Raw genomic sequence first — 16,797 nt, 5'->3', positions numbered from 1 at the left:
TGAATCTATACATAAAATGAACTTTAAACAAAGTTTAAAACTTTAAATCCTTCTTCGTTTTTCATCTGGCAAAGCAGACAATGCCCTTTTCCTTTTGCTCTCTCTCTCTCCTTAAACTTCAATAAAAGTCTCTCCTTTTCATAAAGGAACATCTTTTACTACTGAAAATTCAAGATAAAAAGTTTTTGTACCCGCTCGGTATCCGGTTCGATATTTTTTTCATAATTCTATATTATGTGTTAAGTTTTATATTATTAACTAAAAATTTTAGTTTTTAATTGTAAAAACAAATAATTTGATGATAAAAATAATTTTTACGAAATTATGCCAATAAAAACATGACACGATGTTTAGACAAAGTGATCGGAAGACAGAAGTCCAATGTTTTGTCTTTAAAAAGTCTTTGTGCTAAGACTTTTGAAATGCTTCACTTGAAAGCAAAATTCTCATTATTCCATCACTGTAGTTCAGTAGTTTCCACTATGAACGAGCACTTGGTTCAACCCCATGACGGCGTTTCCGCCGAAGCATCTGCGCTAAAACTGATGGCTGCCACGGCGGTCCTGGCTTTCCTTTTGCACGTCTTTTGGCGTTGCTGTTGCTCATGTTTCCGTCATGTCAAGAGATGTTATTACTCTTATTTTTCTTCTTGTTCCTCTTCCTCGGCCGCCACCATGGACCCGTCGGCGATCGCTGGCGTGGAGAAGATCCTTAACTACAAGTTCAAAAACAAACGCCTCCTCGAGGAAGCTCTGACGCATTCTTCGTTCAGCAATACGGTGTCGTTCGAAAGACTAGAGTTCATCGGCGACGCCTCGCTCGGCTTGGCGGTCGCTACTCATTTCTTTCGTTTGGGGCAGCTGAAGCTAACCCCAGGCCAGCTCACTAAGCTCCGAGAAAAGTGCGTAAACAACGCGAAACTCGCGCGCGTGGCGGCTGATCATGGCCTTTACTGGTTGCTCAGGAAATACAACACTGCTAGTCTTGACGACAATGTATTGGAACTCTTATTCTCTTTCTTTTTGTTATTATTATTTTTTTCATTTTTTCTATGTTTATTTTTTTTTTATTTAACAAGAAAACCCAATATTTAATTTTTTTTTAATACGCCGAAAGGTGGAAGAGAACTACGAATTTCACATATGACCGCATATTAGAGTTGAACAGCTTATTTAAATATTCACATAATCTTTATAATGTAAGAAGTGAGATAAAACCGTGACATTCAATTGATTAAACCGAATAATACCTTGCAAGTTAGCATACATCACGACAAGTGATATTAAAATCAGATAATGAGCCTTCATTGAGAAAGGATAATAAAAAAAATCGGATATTCACGTATAATGTGACAATTAGTATTAGAGCCGGACCATGAACCCTCATTGAAAAAGGATAATGAAAAAAATCGGATATTCGAACCTTAATTCGGACAATTAATCATGTTTATGCTCTAAAGTTTTTTCTTTATCATTTTATTTTACAAGGTAAGGGAGTATGAAAGGGCAGTGAAAGATGCAGCTGATGACCATAACATTACAGTTAAAAATCCAGACATATTGGCTGATGTTGTAGAGGCTCTGGCAGGTGCTGTTTATTTGGACGTCAATTTTGATCTAGACAAGCTGTGGACGGTAGGTTAAGGGTTACTTGTATCATTATTTTCTTGGTTTTTGCTTTTGTTTTTGTTTTAATATAAAATATTTCAAAATTAAAATTTTTATTTTAATTTCTGTGATCTTTAATGACCCTTTTTACCGCAATGATGACAATCATCATTGGTGGAGTAAAATCATGCATGCAGCCAAAGGATTTAAGCAAAATTTTGTGTGTTTTTGATATGTTTGGCAGATCTTTAAAGATCTATTGGGTATTGGTGCAATCATACTGCCAAAGGATGGACCTGACCTGTCTTCTGAGATTAAAGGAGCACAAAATGAGTTGCATGGATTATGTGGCAAGAGAAAGTGGAAAAAACCTGTTTACAGGCATGAATTTCTTCCTGATCAACCTGTTCTTGCACAATTTAATCCCTTTCGCGTGAACATAATTCTTGGTTATGGACATTGAATTCAGATTCTGAATTGCTACATGAAATAACCCAGCTAGCCATTTGAGGTTAGGGGTCAGTAGGAACAAGGAAAACAAGGCACTTTTCTCAGGAATATGAAACAATGAGACAATGAGAGAGAGAGGAGATTTCCAGGTTTTGGTATGTCACATTTTCCAGGAATGTAGATTGGGTAACAAGATCAACATTGTGATCAATGTTGGACTGAGGGACTCCATTTTTACCCAAGAGAAAGTCTTGGCAAAGTTCTGTTTTCCCACCAATGTATCCATTCATTTCTAGGCCTAAACATGAGAAAACAGACCAGAACAGCAGAAAAGTTTGGTTAATCATTGAAGGAAATGGGAAAAATTAGAGCAAGTTGGTTGAATTAGCTCTTTACTATGATAAAAGATTGATCTTAACGTTCATGTATATGTTTATCCCTTGCTTTTTCTTTTCTTCTTTTACTGTCAATTCAGTCCTTTTGTTGCTATAACTTGCAGAAAAGTGAAAGGTGAAGGTCCCTCACATGAGAGGAAATATGCGTATTCAGTTGCAATTGAAATTGAAGACGTTGTGCTCGGCATGGTGGGTGATGAAGAACTTACAGAAAAAGATGCCAGGAACTCTGCAGCTTTCCTTTTGATCCGTTTCCTACAAGAAGCTGGTAATATGTGATTCTGCTGCTTGCTTGGAGGATCATATCTGCTATATATGGGGTAATATTAGTGAACTCTATTGCTGTAAGCTGTAGGTTGGCTTGAGAAAACTTGAAATGGATTTACTATAACAGCAAGATATAGACATGGCAGCAGCTTTAGCTGGCAAGTTTGTATTATCTTTGAATAATGAATCTGTTGGTCTGAAACTGAGCAATGATGGTTCTTGAATCAATAAAACAGAACTGTATGCTATTTAAACTGGGTATTAATGTTATTTTGGCTTTTCCCCGACTCTATACCAAAAGGACAAATGCTGTTTATTTCCTCAAGGGGGAGGGGGGGTGGAAAATGAATTTGAGACCTTGTACATGATGCTGGAATTCATTTTCTGTCTGCCTCTTCTTGCTGTGTCTTGAAGATGATCACATCAACATTCATGGATCAAAGGGAGTTGAGCTTCCAAGAAGTTGCTTAGCTTCAATAAGGGTCTTCTTAAATCTCTCTAAATTGATCTTTAGATCTTGGCCATCAACATACACAGACCTGAAAGCATAGTAGCCCTTAGAGATAACAGATTCTGGATCAGTAATGACAGGGTGATCTCTGCCATAAGCGTCAAAGAGAGAACTTTCCTCTGGTTCAATCTTGTACTCCAAGTATTGGACACCCATTTCCTTTGCTGGTTCTCCAAAGTAGTTGGCTGCAGCCCATTCGTTTGCCAGTGGCACCACCTGAACCATCACTGCACCAGTGGGCAAGAATATTTCATTTGTTAGGCCAGCACCATGAGCTCCAACCATGACACTACAGGAGTTCACTACCCCAGCAAACTTGTCTAAGTTAGACATCCTGCCAGGTTCTGCCCTTATGACTTGAAAGCCTAGTTCCTCCATCATTTCCACCATTTCATCTTCATTCAAAAACCTTCTTGTTTCACGGCGCGATATAAGCATCAGCACTGGCTTCTCAATCTCAGACACATGCTTTACTCTCAGATTGTATGATTCCTTTAGGAACTGCCTGAAATCAAACATGGAATAACCTCCTGGAATATCAGTAGTGTTGAGGGCTAGATTGTCATGATACTTAAGCCCTATTACAGCCCCTGGAAAGCAGTGAACACTTCCATCTGCTTCAGGATTTATGACCCCATAACTAGACAAGTGAGAAAGAATCCTGTTGTACTTTTGAACCCACCAAGGCTGGAAGTCAGTGATGACAAACTGTAGGCGGGATTGGAAATGGTGGCAAGTGATGAATAAAGGGATGACAATCTCATTGAACTCATGAAACACGTTTCCTGTGAATCCTCTAGAGGAGAAGACCACCGCTGTGACATTGTGGGTGAATCCACAAGCTGGTGGGTTGGTGTTTCCATACAGTATCTGAACTGGTGTAACAAGTTTCATAGCAGTTTCATCCTCTTTCCTTGCATATGGCTGAACCATTCTCTTAACTTGAGGTTGATCAGATGGTGCATAAACTGTTAATGCTTTGTTATCAATCCTTACTGGATTGTCCACAAGGCATACTTCTGAATGAACATCAGTATGGCAGGAAAATCCATTGGAGTCGAGCTGAACCCTGTCATCTCCTGTTCCATTGAACACAAATACATTGGCATGCAAGGTAGGAAGAAATTAAATTCTAAGAATGATAGAGATTAACAGAGAAACCTCTAACAAGTCTTCTTAACAGAAATTCCTGAGAATCAACTGCATCAACATCAACCCTATCACTGCTGAGACTGCCTCTTGAATCCGAAAACCTGTCCTTCCCTTCATTTCCAAAGAGCTCAAATCAGCCTAGCTTTTCATATAAACAAAACAACAAACAAAAATATGGGACAAAACATCTGAATAGCTAAAAAAAAAAGATGATTACATGACTGAAATGGAATGTCATTTGATGGAAAAAATGCAGCATAAAGCAGAACAATCAAAACTAAACAGACTGCCAGAGTTGCACAATTCACCACCCTTGTTCTAGGTTCCTTCTCCATCTTTCTTCTTCTCAACCTGGCAAAACCTGTACGCCAACAATGAATCCCCTTGAAACAAGGAAGAAACAAAACCTCAACAAACTTTCATGCTATTAACCTCCCAATCATCATAGAATAATGATTTGAATTTGTATTTTTCTATGTAATCAACACCATTTGACAGGGAAACTTCAGCTGCATATTCGGAATCATGCTCTGGACAAGTTCTCAAAGAACAATAAGTTATATAACTACGTATGTATTCTTTATTCTGTGGTGGTTGGTGCTTGATTTGACCATAAGCTTATGAAGATTTTATATTGTTATAAAACAAAGACTATCTTATGGTTTTTCTTCTTTTCTGATGGTTGCTGCCTACTTGCAGGCTTTCATTTCATGGTTCCCACTCTTCTAACATAATTGTTTGTAAAATAAAAAATAATAAAAAAAATTATGCATGTGACAAATCATACCATATTAGTAGTTATCTAATCCTTGAATATGATCAAACCAAATCATTTCTTACTAGTTGGTGGTTGAAAAGGTCCCAAATGGCTTCCTCTATACAGCTTTTGATCAATTGAATCATTGGGTCAAAAGAGGGCTACTGATGATGGGGAAAAGGTTTTCCAATTTATAATCTTAAAGTAGAGTAAAGCCCACACCTTCCACTCTGAGGCCCAAAAAGAATTGATGGAATGCAACCTGAGCTAAGGGTGAGCAATTGATGGTTTGATCAGTTCGGTCCATCATGTTTAAATATCAATGAATAAAATATTTTTAAAAAATAAATCAAAATCGATTAAACATAAAATAAGATCAAACCGATCAAACATCAAATTAATTTGATTGATTTAATTTTGGATAAAAATGTCAAAATTTTATCATTTTTTTAAAATTACAATATTAAAATTTATAAGTTTTATTTATTATTAGAAAATATATAATGAAAATTAATATTAAAAATATATTTTTTCTATAAATTTAACAATAATATTTATTATATATAATATATATTTTTTAATTAATTTGATCTAAAAATTTTAAAATTGAAAACCAACTAAATAAACTAATTGAATCAAACATTTTGAATCAATTAATTGCACCGAACCATTTTACCCAAATCATATTCGATTTAATTAAGTCATTAGTCCGATCCAATTTTACTCACTTTTAATTTGAGGCAATTTTACAACATTGCTTTGACAAACCAACAAGCAAATTTTATGATCATATATATTAAAAATCGTAATGATATCCTTTCAATAATCACATCACATTATAAAGCAATAAACGTTTTCAATACGTAAGAAATGAGAAAACAGTGCCCAATTAACTTAATGACCATCAATCGACTTCTTAATTTCATCATGATTTGACTGAAACTGACCTATCCTTTACATTGAATAACAAAAGCTGGGTGTAAAGGAGACAGGTTTTTTCAACAGGCAATGATCTGATCTTCTGCTTGGCCTTAATGGAAAACACAACTATTCAAGAGACAATGATTCAATAGATACATCCCCAGCTCAAGAAAACCAAACAAAAGACTTTCTGTCAATTCAACTTCCACTTGGTTCCCATGTATTGAGATCATGTTCCGGTGGGAGTTTTCACTGATGCAAAATGGATTTCATATCTTTCAGAACTTTAGAGCAAAACCATGAATCTGTTTCTCAAGGTTGGGATTTGGAGTGCCTGTCTGCATCTGAAAATGCCACAAGAATATCAAAGGGAACCAGGGAAATGAAAAGTTAAGATAAGGATTCATGTTAGCAGCCTCAGCTTGGACCCCCACACCCCCCCCTACCCCTCCCCCCCCCGGCCGCCCCCCAGCAGGCCACAGGAAACAAGTGGAAATTTTCTAGTTGAAAGGAATAATAAGGCTGAATGTCCTTATTTCCCACCACATAATTCAGAACGTGAAAATGGGATTCTAACATTTATATTTACAGAAGTTTTGGAACATACAAAAAAGATAAAATCCTAAGAGAAAGCATTAGGTATCAGCAAAAGCTGGTTGAATAGCTTCTTTTCAGAGAAAGCATCTGGCCACCAGGATACCAATTACTAGCAATTGACCATTTGTTTTCTACTAATATGTCTGGCTGACATCAACTCTTGTTGCTTCCACAACATAACTTTTTCCTCCTTGAAGAATGAGTTTTCACTGAAAAAAAAAGACCCAGGATGATACACTGTATGCAGTTGCTAAACAGGCAACAGGAAGGTAAAAGGAGCAGAAGCATGGATGATTATTAACTTATGATTAGGACAAGCTTATCTTCAATCTGAATGTCATTTGTTTCAGAATTGGGTTGAATAGTGGAAAGTTTTGTGACTTCACCAGCTAAGATATGCAAAAGTTTGAACATTGCTTTGCAGTAACTTGCAGAGTCTGCCATCTGTCTAGTTGAACATCAATTTGCAGTCCTGAAAAATTCTTTGGAAAAGAAAACAAAAAAAGAAGGATGAAATAATATTGATTATTACAGAAAACTCAGTTGAAACTTCGCAGAAAGCTTGTCAATGACTACTGTATGTAGTCTTCTTGGCCTGTAAAAACTCAATGACCACTTGACCAATGCACCAGTCTCTTACATCCTGTTCTGTCAGATAAACTGGCTCTTTCCACTTTCTGCAGAAATTGCCATGATACCTGAATGTGTCTAAGGATTCATGATGTTATTTATTAAGGATCAGTTTCAGTTAGTTGAGACAAATGTGTTTTTAGATTATGAGCCATGGAACCTTAGGAAGCTGTTGAGGCAATTATACCAGTACTAGCTCTCTTTCCCTGGTCAATTTTACTTGATACAGATCAAATTTCAAGAGCGGATATTCTTAGCATTTTCTCATTAAACTAATGATACAATGTGCATATAAGAAGAAGAACTGAAATACTATATGGGGCAAAATCCATAAATTATATCTATATTGATACAGAAATTTTAGTATGTGTACAACCTGCAGCTATGTGTAACTTTTGTTTGTTTCATGACACCTCAAGGTAAAATTTGGTGCGAAGTGCCTAAGAAGACTAATTTCATGCTTGGCAAGCAGGAAAATGAGAGAAAACATGCTTGTTCTGTACAGACCCAATACAAGGAAGAACTGTGGAAATGGGCTTAATTTAGTTCCCCCCTTCTGACCAATCATATGTAATTATCCCCAAACCAATGATCCTAGACTGATGGTAGATATGACATGATGAAGAGTAATGCACTCAAAAGGCTTTCTGATAAAATCCATGAATCCTCTTCCAAGACTCTTCCCTCTGCATCTTCAACTGCTTGTAGAAGTTGCCTATGAAAATCTCAGCCTTGGCAAACAACTCTGGGCCACTAAGCCCTCCAACCTCTTCTTCTTCCTCCTCATGCTCCTCATCAACAGCTTCTGATTCAGCCTCCCCACTGCCTATAAAGAAAAGGCTTGGGGTGGAAGGACACTTCTTCACTTTATCCACCTTGACAGTCCCAACAATCTTCTCAGAGGCAGATTTCTCAACAACCTTGGCCTTCTCCTCATTGTTTGCAGGAGCAACCAGTTTTTGATCATCCTTACTACTTTCAACAGCCTTAGTTTCTTGGGCTGTCACTGGTTTTGCTGCAACATAAGCGGGCCTGGAAAACACTGAGAGCAGCCCGGCTTCGGCCCCTAGTGCAATGATAAGGAGATTGAGGACAAAGTAGAGATAAGTAGGCCTCAAGGATGAAGATAGAAGTGGTGCCATGAAAAGAAGTGCTGCTACTAGAGACAGTATCAGAACCTGAGACTTCTTGAACTTGTTCATGGCTACTTGGCCTAGAAAATTGAAATGGTTGAAAGCTTTGGGATCTATCAGAGACCTATTAGCTAGAAGTAGAGACCAAGAAGAAGCTTTTGAAGATATATATAGAAAACAGGGAAAGAGAGAAGATTCACAAATGCTAGAGTTTATCATTCACTAATGGTGATGGTTTACATATATGTAAATAAATTATCAGTTGACACAAAGTACAAAAGATATCTCTACGGCAAGAACCTGTTTATTTTCCTTCCTTTTCTTTGTCAAATTGACATTTTTAATTCTCTGATCACATTGTCACCTTGAAATTTCATTTTCAGGGTCCCCCATTGATGCAAAAAGGTGCAGCTCTCAATTAATTAATATTGGGAACATTCAGATGAATGTAAGCTTTTATAGTAACTTCCAATTATCTATCACCCATTACAAATTAAGCAAAGTCCTTATTCTATTAAACAAAGCCAGTGTCACTTTAATCATGATCAATTTTCACAACTCTTTTTTTTCCCTAGGTCCTAGAGCAGGATCTAAGATTCAATCCCTGTCTAATCTACAAAAATTTAAATTTCAATCACAAATCTGCATAAGTTTGCATTTGATATACCGTCGAGGTATTTAAACTTTACATACTATCAATAAACCAAATACTTTTCTCTCGAACCCAGCCGTTTATATATTTTCCTACAGTTTCTTAGGAACCAAACACCAATTTCTTATAATTTTCTTGCATTTTATAAAGATGGGGCAGCTCCTACAATTCCATGGATTTCTCTCCCTAAAACCCATTAATAGCCATAACAATTGGTGGTGCCAACGTCGCATATCCCACTTACTATATCAAGAATGTATAGTTATATAAATTTAGAAGCTTCGTGAATAATTCAGTCAATCATTGTGAGAACTATAGAAAAACCAGAGTTGGGTTATCACAAAAGCTAAATGGCAAAATTAAAAGCTAGCAAAAAATGAAGAGACAAGAGGACATGCAAGATGGAGATGATTCGAGCACAATTGGATAAAAGGCTTGGTAAGGTCGGCGAAAAGCAAATTCATTTGACTACACCTTTTTATATATTTTTATATTTATATTTGATAACGATGTCCAATATGCAAATCCTATACATTATCAATGATCCGAACATTAACAATGCGTTAATAAATTTAAGTTTAAAATCCGAAAAGGTAAATGCTCCCAATTCTAAAATTATTTATTTTGAAAAAATTTTAAGCTTTTAGCTTCACACGTTTATATATAGTAGTGATAGTATATAAATATTAGAGTAAAATATTTAGGTTTTTTAAATTTTAATTTAAATTTTACAGGAATTTATTAATTTTTAAAATATACAAAAAAACTTAAAAATATAAATATCATTAACAAAAAATATTAAAATATTTTTTTTCTCAAATAATGTGATTGGTTGGTCATCGGTCAACCACCCTAAAACAATTGCTCCCCAAGGGATCGGTGGGAGCACCGATTGGTGCTCCCCTCTCTTTGGAAGCACTAGATCTAGTGCTCCCTCCTTGGGGAGCATATGAATTTTATTTTTAAAAATATATATATATAATAATAAATTTTAAAATTAATAAAAAATATAATTATATTTTTAATATTATCAAATCATCAAATTAATAAAAATATTAACAATTAATTAACGACTGAACCTATGTGTCTAATAAAACAAAATTTTTTAAACAAAATATCTATTTTAAAAACTAATAAATTCATCTAAAATTTTAATTAAAATTTAATAAAATCCAAGTATTTTACCTTAATTATTCTATATCGATATTGCATAAGGATGACAAATAATGGGCCCAATAATAATGTGGGTCCCATCTTCTAGGAGATATAGTTTGGGCCCCACTTTTGGGGCCTTTGTCCTTGCATTTCAGATCTTTGATCTTGAAATTGGATTTTTGGGACCCCTTAAGAATATTACCCTCTTCGCACCACCCCCCCCCCCCCCCCTCTCCCCAACTTGAACTTGGTGCATTTGTGGTCCTTTAATCGCATCTTTAAAAAGCTTTAAATATATATATATATATATGTATATGGCCAAAATTTTGGGCCTTTTTGCTTCTTTAGAATAGCCCAATGCTCTATCTCATAGAGGCAAAGCAATATCTCAATCAAATTAGGCGTGATGGATGTAGTCTTAAGTTATGAATAATGATGTAAAGAATATAGTACCTTATAATGTGTATGATAAAAGCTCTCTTTGATTTCATGCAAAGGTCATCAAGTTCAACTTTGCTTTTGGGTTCCTAAGAACCCCAAGAAAAAAGTGGATAGGGGAAAAGTGTTAGCCAAGAATTCCTCTCTCTCTCACTTTCTCAAGTTGCCTTCTTCTGTGGCCTAGAACAAGATATGCCAATCCTTTTGCCATTTCTACTTATGTATATCCATAATTTTTTGAAAAGGTTGTCTCTACTTTTTCTTTTATAACAATCCCCCCTAACGCAATCCGACAACCCATCAGATCCGTCAACATGAGTATTAGGTATTTAGTTTAATAATGAGTACGTACAACTGTTATATAAAGAGTTGAATTTAAATCTTCTTTTTCTGAATAAACAATGATGACAATAATAATTTTATGGATGAACAAGGTCAATAAATCTTTAAATGCCAAACATTCCCTAAGAAACCTATGAAAATCGTTTAGCCTAAAGTTATCTATACTGGGATTTCTCTCCCCCATTCTATACATGAGTAGGATTAACTTTTAAGTCTTTAGACAGATCATAAACCTTAAACAGGCAAATCTTAAAAGAAGCAACTTTTGCCAGCAAAAGGAGAGAGAGATTCCTTATCCTCAATTCTAAAAGCCAACTAATACTGATTTTCTTTTCGATAAACACAGGCCGATACAGCTAATCTCTTTCTGCAAATGATCACACTGTAAAGCTAATCCATGTGCACTTGCTAAGGTATGCTTTGCCATCTTCTCTTCCTAGAAAATGATAGTATTTGCTTTGGCATCTTTCTAATGAGTGGTTGAACCTGGACCTTGAACCTAAATAATGAACAATCCTCATCCTACTGAAAATAGTCACGTGTCATATTCTCAAATTTGTATTCAGTAGTATCCATCTATATCATCCTACATACAGATATCGTAGAAAATTCGAGAGATGCCATTTCCAATATAAGATGACTGAGAAGGTTGCTTAAACAACACACAACTATCACATTCTATTCATAAGAGTCAGATTTCAGTACCTGGACAGATTCAAGAGTCTGCATAACGTCAATAAGGTAGATCTATCTTCTACATGTAACAGATAAAAATGTTATTTGAAACAAAATAACTTGACTGATTACATGGATTCCTTACTGATCACTTGGAGAAAATGAGTTTTGTAACTTTAATTCAAGATTATATTCACATAATACGTATAAACAAGTCAGGCACATAGGATGACACAATAGCATGCAGCAATCACAATATGATACAAGAATGTTTTACTTACATTTTCTTTTTTTTGTTCTAGTTCCATTGCTTTATAGCATATAGGCCTAAAAAACTTGGCATAAAGAGACCCATGCTACCCCCTGATGAATTCATGTACCCAAAGATGAGCTCTAGGCTATGATGAAGCCTATGCCACAGAATCTGTGCTTTGCCATGAAGCAGGAAGATGTATACTGAGATCATCTAAACTGGGATGATCTTGGATGCTTAAGCCATGCTCATTAGCTAGATGCAACAGACAAATGAAACACAAATGGGGCGAAATATCCTCTGTAGCTGCAGCTTGGCAATTGAAGGGAAATGCAGCAAGCACATGTTTGAAAGACAATGCATCTTTGTCCACCTGTTGATAATAAAAGAATCTGTTGTAAAATTATGCATGTTATTTCAACCTTTTGAACTTGACACTCGACAATAATGAAAATGAACACACAATGCTCACCACTTCGGCTACTTCAAGAGATCCTTGCATGTGATCCCAGAGTGACTCCTTTAATGCATGCACATCAACTTGTTTAGAAGTTTTGTCATACTGAACTTCAATTTTATTTACCTACAAAAGTGAGGTCAAGAAAAAAGCTGCATAAACACTTCACCTGGATATTTTGTTGCAAGCAAAATAATACGGACAAAAAGAAAAGAAAAGCAAATAACTTGACTCATTTTACAGAGCTGAAATTTTCAATAAGGGGATTATGTGCATAAGATCTAGTAAAGGTAATAGCGAAAGTCTAGCATTCAGTAATGTTAATATTTGCATCTTCCTGATGGCTTATTTGGTTCTTTCTCTTTTTCTTTTCAATACAATAAGGGACACAAATGATACTGCTCGTGAAGGTAGCTATAATTCCGTTACCCAAATTTAAAACCATATTTCCTCATTGTTGATCTCTAGGGAAAACTTCTTTCATCTCCATTACAATCATTTTTATTATATAATACAGTTGAAATAAAAAAAACCAGCCTAGTTTACAAACCACTTGGAACATAGTGAGGATTGATTTCAAAATCAAATAAAGGGTAAAAAGGGGTCTATTTGTAAGACCATACAAACCTGGCGAGGCTGAGAGACAAGTTCATCCAAGTTTCCCACACCATCATAAACACATCCATCATTGAACTGACTACCAAGCGAGCTCTCATTATCCCATGATGGCAGTGCTTCATCAAAATCATTGTTTTGTTGACATGCACTATCATCTGGTAAAGAAAACCAAGACAGTGCTTATGAAACATAAAATGAAAGAACACAAAGCATGCAACAAGTTGCCTTACCAGCAACAAAGTGAACTGAAAATTACAAATATGTTACGGCCAATAGGAATTTGAAGAGGACTGTCAGTCATTGTGTCATCAAAGTCTTTAACCTGGTTCACAACATACTGTTTTCTATAGGACCATTCTATCTGCAATACATGCTCACACATTTTCTATATCACAAATTCATTACAGTAGATATACTTATCATAACAATTAACATCAATAAATCCTAAAAGATAGCAAGCATCTGTTTCCTAGAGAAAGATCATACCTGAACATTTTCTTCTTCTCTTGCCCAGACACTAGAGTCAAAATAGTTTTTATAAGTCATTGATCATCCCCAAATAATTGACGGTTAACAAGGAAAAAAAAAACTTGCCAAATCAGAGTGATAATTTAACATCAGCCAACATTGAATGTTGAAGTCAACCAAAGCCATATGCAGCCTGAGGTTTGAGTATGGAGTTTTTCAATTAGATTAAACTCTCAATCTATGTCCTTGAAATGAGGTTGACTGACTTAGATGAGCTTGATGCCCAAACCAGCAAGATGGTATTGGTTGGCCCTTCTGATGATTAATTAATTAAGCTTCAATGGATACATTTTACTTCTTTTTAAATAAAAGCAAGAGAAAAAAATTATTGAATCTACATTACCATAATTTTAGGTAGAAGAAACAACTTGACAAGACTTTCAGGTTGGTAATGGCAATCTTCTGGAAGTGTGTTATTACATGGTACTCTATTTGCAGGTAGCAGCAAAAGTGTTGGACTTTTGGGGGGCGCAAAGATATCAGGCATTTCTTTGTCCAAGCTTTTTGTGAAATCAACATCAACTTCTTTCAGGTTTTTGCTTTTTGGTCTCTTGGTAATTGAGGTTGATTCAGCATTTGTAGCAGGATTATCCTCTGAACCTACAAGACAGACACTGGACTGGTAGGCAAACTAATGGATGACTGTAGCTCAGAAGAGGAATGAATAATGTCACCTCCCTGGTAACACCAACCTTTGCAATTCTGATATTTCCAGTGATTAGGACCCGCCCATGCATTCTGTTTTGAAGTAAATCCCAGCCCTGGGAACAAAAACTTGGCAATATCCTCAAATCTGTCCCCAACATCAGGTTCGTAAGAAGCATAAGTATCATTCTCCTATGTCATAAACCAATCAGATTTGAGTGATCTATCATGTCATCTTCTTATTTGTTTCACTAAGTGGCTAGAACAAAGAGAAGAGATTCAAGGAAAAGGGTATGTACTATTTAAGTGACAAAAAAGATAGGAAAAACTACCTCATGGTGGTCATGAATGGTACGGTCAAAATTGGAGCCCTCATTAACACCACTTGACACCTCATCATGATCAAAGATACATGCATCATAATTTTCAAGTAAGGTATCATCCGATTCAGCTTCATAAGCATTAGCTGTGTCTACTCTGATATCACATTTTTGGCCTACATCAAATGTCTCAGATGACCTTTGATTATCTTCATCAAAATGGCAAACAATGACTTTTAAAGTTGGACAAATTTCATTCTTTGCAAGCATGTTTGGGACCATCTTCTCAACAGATTCTGCAAATGGATGTAACATGCAGAAAAGAAAATGAAAATCAGATCCAACTTCTAACTTTTAGGCGCACGACTTCTAAAAACAAAAATTGAGTAGGAATATGTTTATCAGCAATGAAACACACCTCTGGCAAATGAGATATCAATAATATCCAAGTTATTGTTGTGAAGTGCACCTGATTGGCACTTCCCAGGCACTTCAAAAGAATCAAAAAGTACCCTACAACCTTCATACACACCAAGATTATTCAAGAGAAGACCTTTTGCTCCACCTTCATCAAATTGTGCAGATGTTTGGTGATATAGAGGATCCACTGCAAATGCAACTACAAGACCAGGAAAAAGGAAAAGAGTCAACAAATTAGGGAGGAAAACAAAACAATGACCAGAGGGAAAATATGAGATACACTTACCATCAAACTCTTTGACATTAAGAGCTTCAAAAGAAGACTCCAGTGTTGATACTGGCGAGATCTGCACAAATCACTTAGGTCAATCTGTGTTCAATTGGTTAATTCAGTCAATGAACTAAAACACCATTCAACCTTCCTCTCAGACTCTTTCTTGTTACAACTGCTCTCCTCCCTGTTATTTATGTTGTCACCCACCACAATAGTCTCTGTCACCAAAGCACCATATTAGGGAACTGACCAAAACGAAGGTCCCTCTGTGCAACAAAACGCCATAAGTTCTTAAAGAATAATACTAAAAGCTCCTTTTCTGATGGTAAAACTTAAACCAGATAACCAAGAAAAAAGCTTGTTTAAATTGTAAACAATATACACATAATAGAATGTTGATGTAGCATTCTTCAATATTTACTTCTTTCATTATTGTTGCAGCATGTATCTTCAAAACGGACACCAAGAAACATAGGAAACAAAATTTACCGGGGTTTACAAACTCCAACTAGAGTAAAAGGAAATTTAGGAGGCACTGACTATAACAAACATAACAGGACACATTACAACCATGCAAAGAATCTTCCAATAAGAACTCCACTTAAAACACAATCAAAACAATTTATACCTTGCTCATCTTCTTGGCCAGCTCGATGGATACCACCAAGGACCTTATATGCCTCAGCATGCACAGCATCGACCCTGAAAGAGTAAATTTTCACCCCTGCTTCCAATGTGCAACTTGCCTGCCCATTAAAAACTCCATCAGCACTCAAAATACAAAAGTTTGCATATCATTATCATATAACATGACTGCTATTAACAACACTTTGCATAAAGTAATCTGAACCTTTTGGAAATTAGTCTCTGAATCACCTTCAGCCGCTTCTACTTTTATGATCTCGCTAAGATGATCGATAAGCTTCAATTCCCAAGTATTCTTCTGGTTTATTTTCTACATCAAAAGAAAAAGAACAACAACTTTTTACTGCTAACATTTAAATATCCTCAAATGTTAAAAACTAATTACTAATACTTTTTTTCTATCATTTTGTCGGCTGCCAAACAAGTATCAAAACTTTACTTACAACAATCAATAGTAAAATTTATATATCAGTGGAAACAAGTAGTATCGATATCTTGGATTAAGAAACTTTTGGAGAATGTATTAAATGAATAGAAATGAAATTGTTTACATTTTCGCTAGCGAGTTTAATGCAGTTTTGGAACAACTCGATGATCTGGTCTTTGCTAAGGCAAGGATCTGAAGGAGGAGGAGGAGGAGTAGGGGGAGGGACAACGGTGAGACAGCGACGGACGGCTGCAGCACGTGCGGCGGCGCGTGCCTGGGCACGCTCGAGTTGGTCGTTGTTGGAGCCTAAGAAGAACGAACTGGTCGGTGACTGGAGACGGTTTAACATTGGCGCCCTTTGCCTGGGGCTTAGCGCTTCCTCCATTATGAGGCAGAGAAATTTGAAAAAGAGAGAGGGAATGGTTCCCTTTTTGTGTTGTTGAATAATTGGAGGGGAAAACAGTGAGTGGAGAGCATTAAACGACGTCGTTGAAGAGCACTTACGACATTTTTGCAAAAAACCTTTTT

At 36.0% G+C, this 16,797-nt stretch overlaps 4 protein-coding genes across 5 annotated transcripts; 1 reads left to right on the top strand and 3 right to left on the bottom strand.

The window, feature by feature from the left end:
- Positions 1 to 373: 373 nt before the first annotated feature.
- LOC18593456 (ribonuclease 3-like protein 2) lies at positions 374 to 2,973 on the top strand. The gene is made up of 4 exons (XM_088808055.1): positions 374 to 995; positions 1,488 to 1,634; positions 1,852 to 1,988; positions 2,557 to 2,973. Exons 1-4 carry the CDS (start codon positions 423 to 425, stop codon positions 2,729 to 2,731), a joined length of 1,032 nt encoding a protein of 343 aa, XP_088664181.1. The 5' UTR covers positions 374 to 422; the 3' UTR covers positions 2,732 to 2,973.
- On the bottom strand, positions 2,809 to 5,010 carry LOC18593455 (alpha-1,3-arabinosyltransferase XAT3-like). Its single transcript, XM_018124722.2, has 3 exons — positions 4,600 to 5,010; positions 4,392 to 4,493; positions 2,809 to 4,309 (listed from the first exon to the last, which is right to left on the bottom strand). The coding sequence occupies exons 1-3, from the start codon at positions 4,715 to 4,717 to the stop codon at positions 3,150 to 3,152; spliced, it is 1,380 nt and encodes a 459-aa protein (XP_017980211.2). The 5' UTR covers positions 4,718 to 5,010; the 3' UTR covers positions 2,809 to 3,149.
- A 2,512-nt stretch (positions 5,011 to 7,522) lies between these two features.
- Positions 7,523 to 8,650, bottom strand: LOC18593453 (uncharacterized). Its single transcript, XM_007020676.3, has one exon. It carries the CDS (start codon positions 8,637 to 8,639, stop codon positions 7,923 to 7,925), a length of 717 nt encoding a protein of 238 aa, XP_007020738.2. The 5' UTR covers positions 8,640 to 8,650; the 3' UTR covers positions 7,523 to 7,922.
- A 3,198-nt stretch (positions 8,651 to 11,848) lies between these two features.
- LOC18593452 (condensin complex subunit 2-like) lies at positions 11,849 to 16,671 on the bottom strand. 2 transcript variants are annotated; one of them, XM_088807903.1, is made up of 13 exons: positions 16,394 to 16,671; positions 16,048 to 16,152; positions 15,826 to 15,943; positions 15,342 to 15,415; positions 15,210 to 15,270; positions 14,922 to 15,122; positions 14,516 to 14,799; positions 14,231 to 14,375; positions 13,882 to 14,138; positions 13,497 to 13,527; positions 13,020 to 13,165; positions 12,408 to 12,518; positions 11,849 to 12,327 (listed from the first exon to the last, which is right to left on the bottom strand). In XM_088807903.1, exons 1-13 carry the CDS (start codon positions 16,652 to 16,654, stop codon positions 12,187 to 12,189), a joined length of 1,935 nt encoding a protein of 644 aa, XP_088664029.1. In that variant the 5' UTR covers positions 16,655 to 16,671; the 3' UTR covers positions 11,849 to 12,186. The 2 variants fall into 2 exon arrangements, with proteins under 2 accessions (XP_088664029.1, XP_017979600.2); XM_018124111.2 differs by having other exon boundaries at positions 11,849 to 12,308.
- Between the last annotated feature and the right edge of the window lie 126 nt (positions 16,672 to 16,797).

The sequence above is a fragment of the Theobroma cacao genome, chromosome 7 (genome assembly GCF_053813885.1).
Source record: "Theobroma cacao isolate CCN51 chromosome 7, ASM5381388v1, whole genome shotgun sequence".
In the NCBI taxonomy this organism is placed as follows: domain Eukaryota; kingdom Viridiplantae; phylum Streptophyta; class Magnoliopsida; order Malvales; family Malvaceae; genus Theobroma; species Theobroma cacao.
This window is presented reverse-complemented; position numbering and strand designations above follow the sequence as displayed.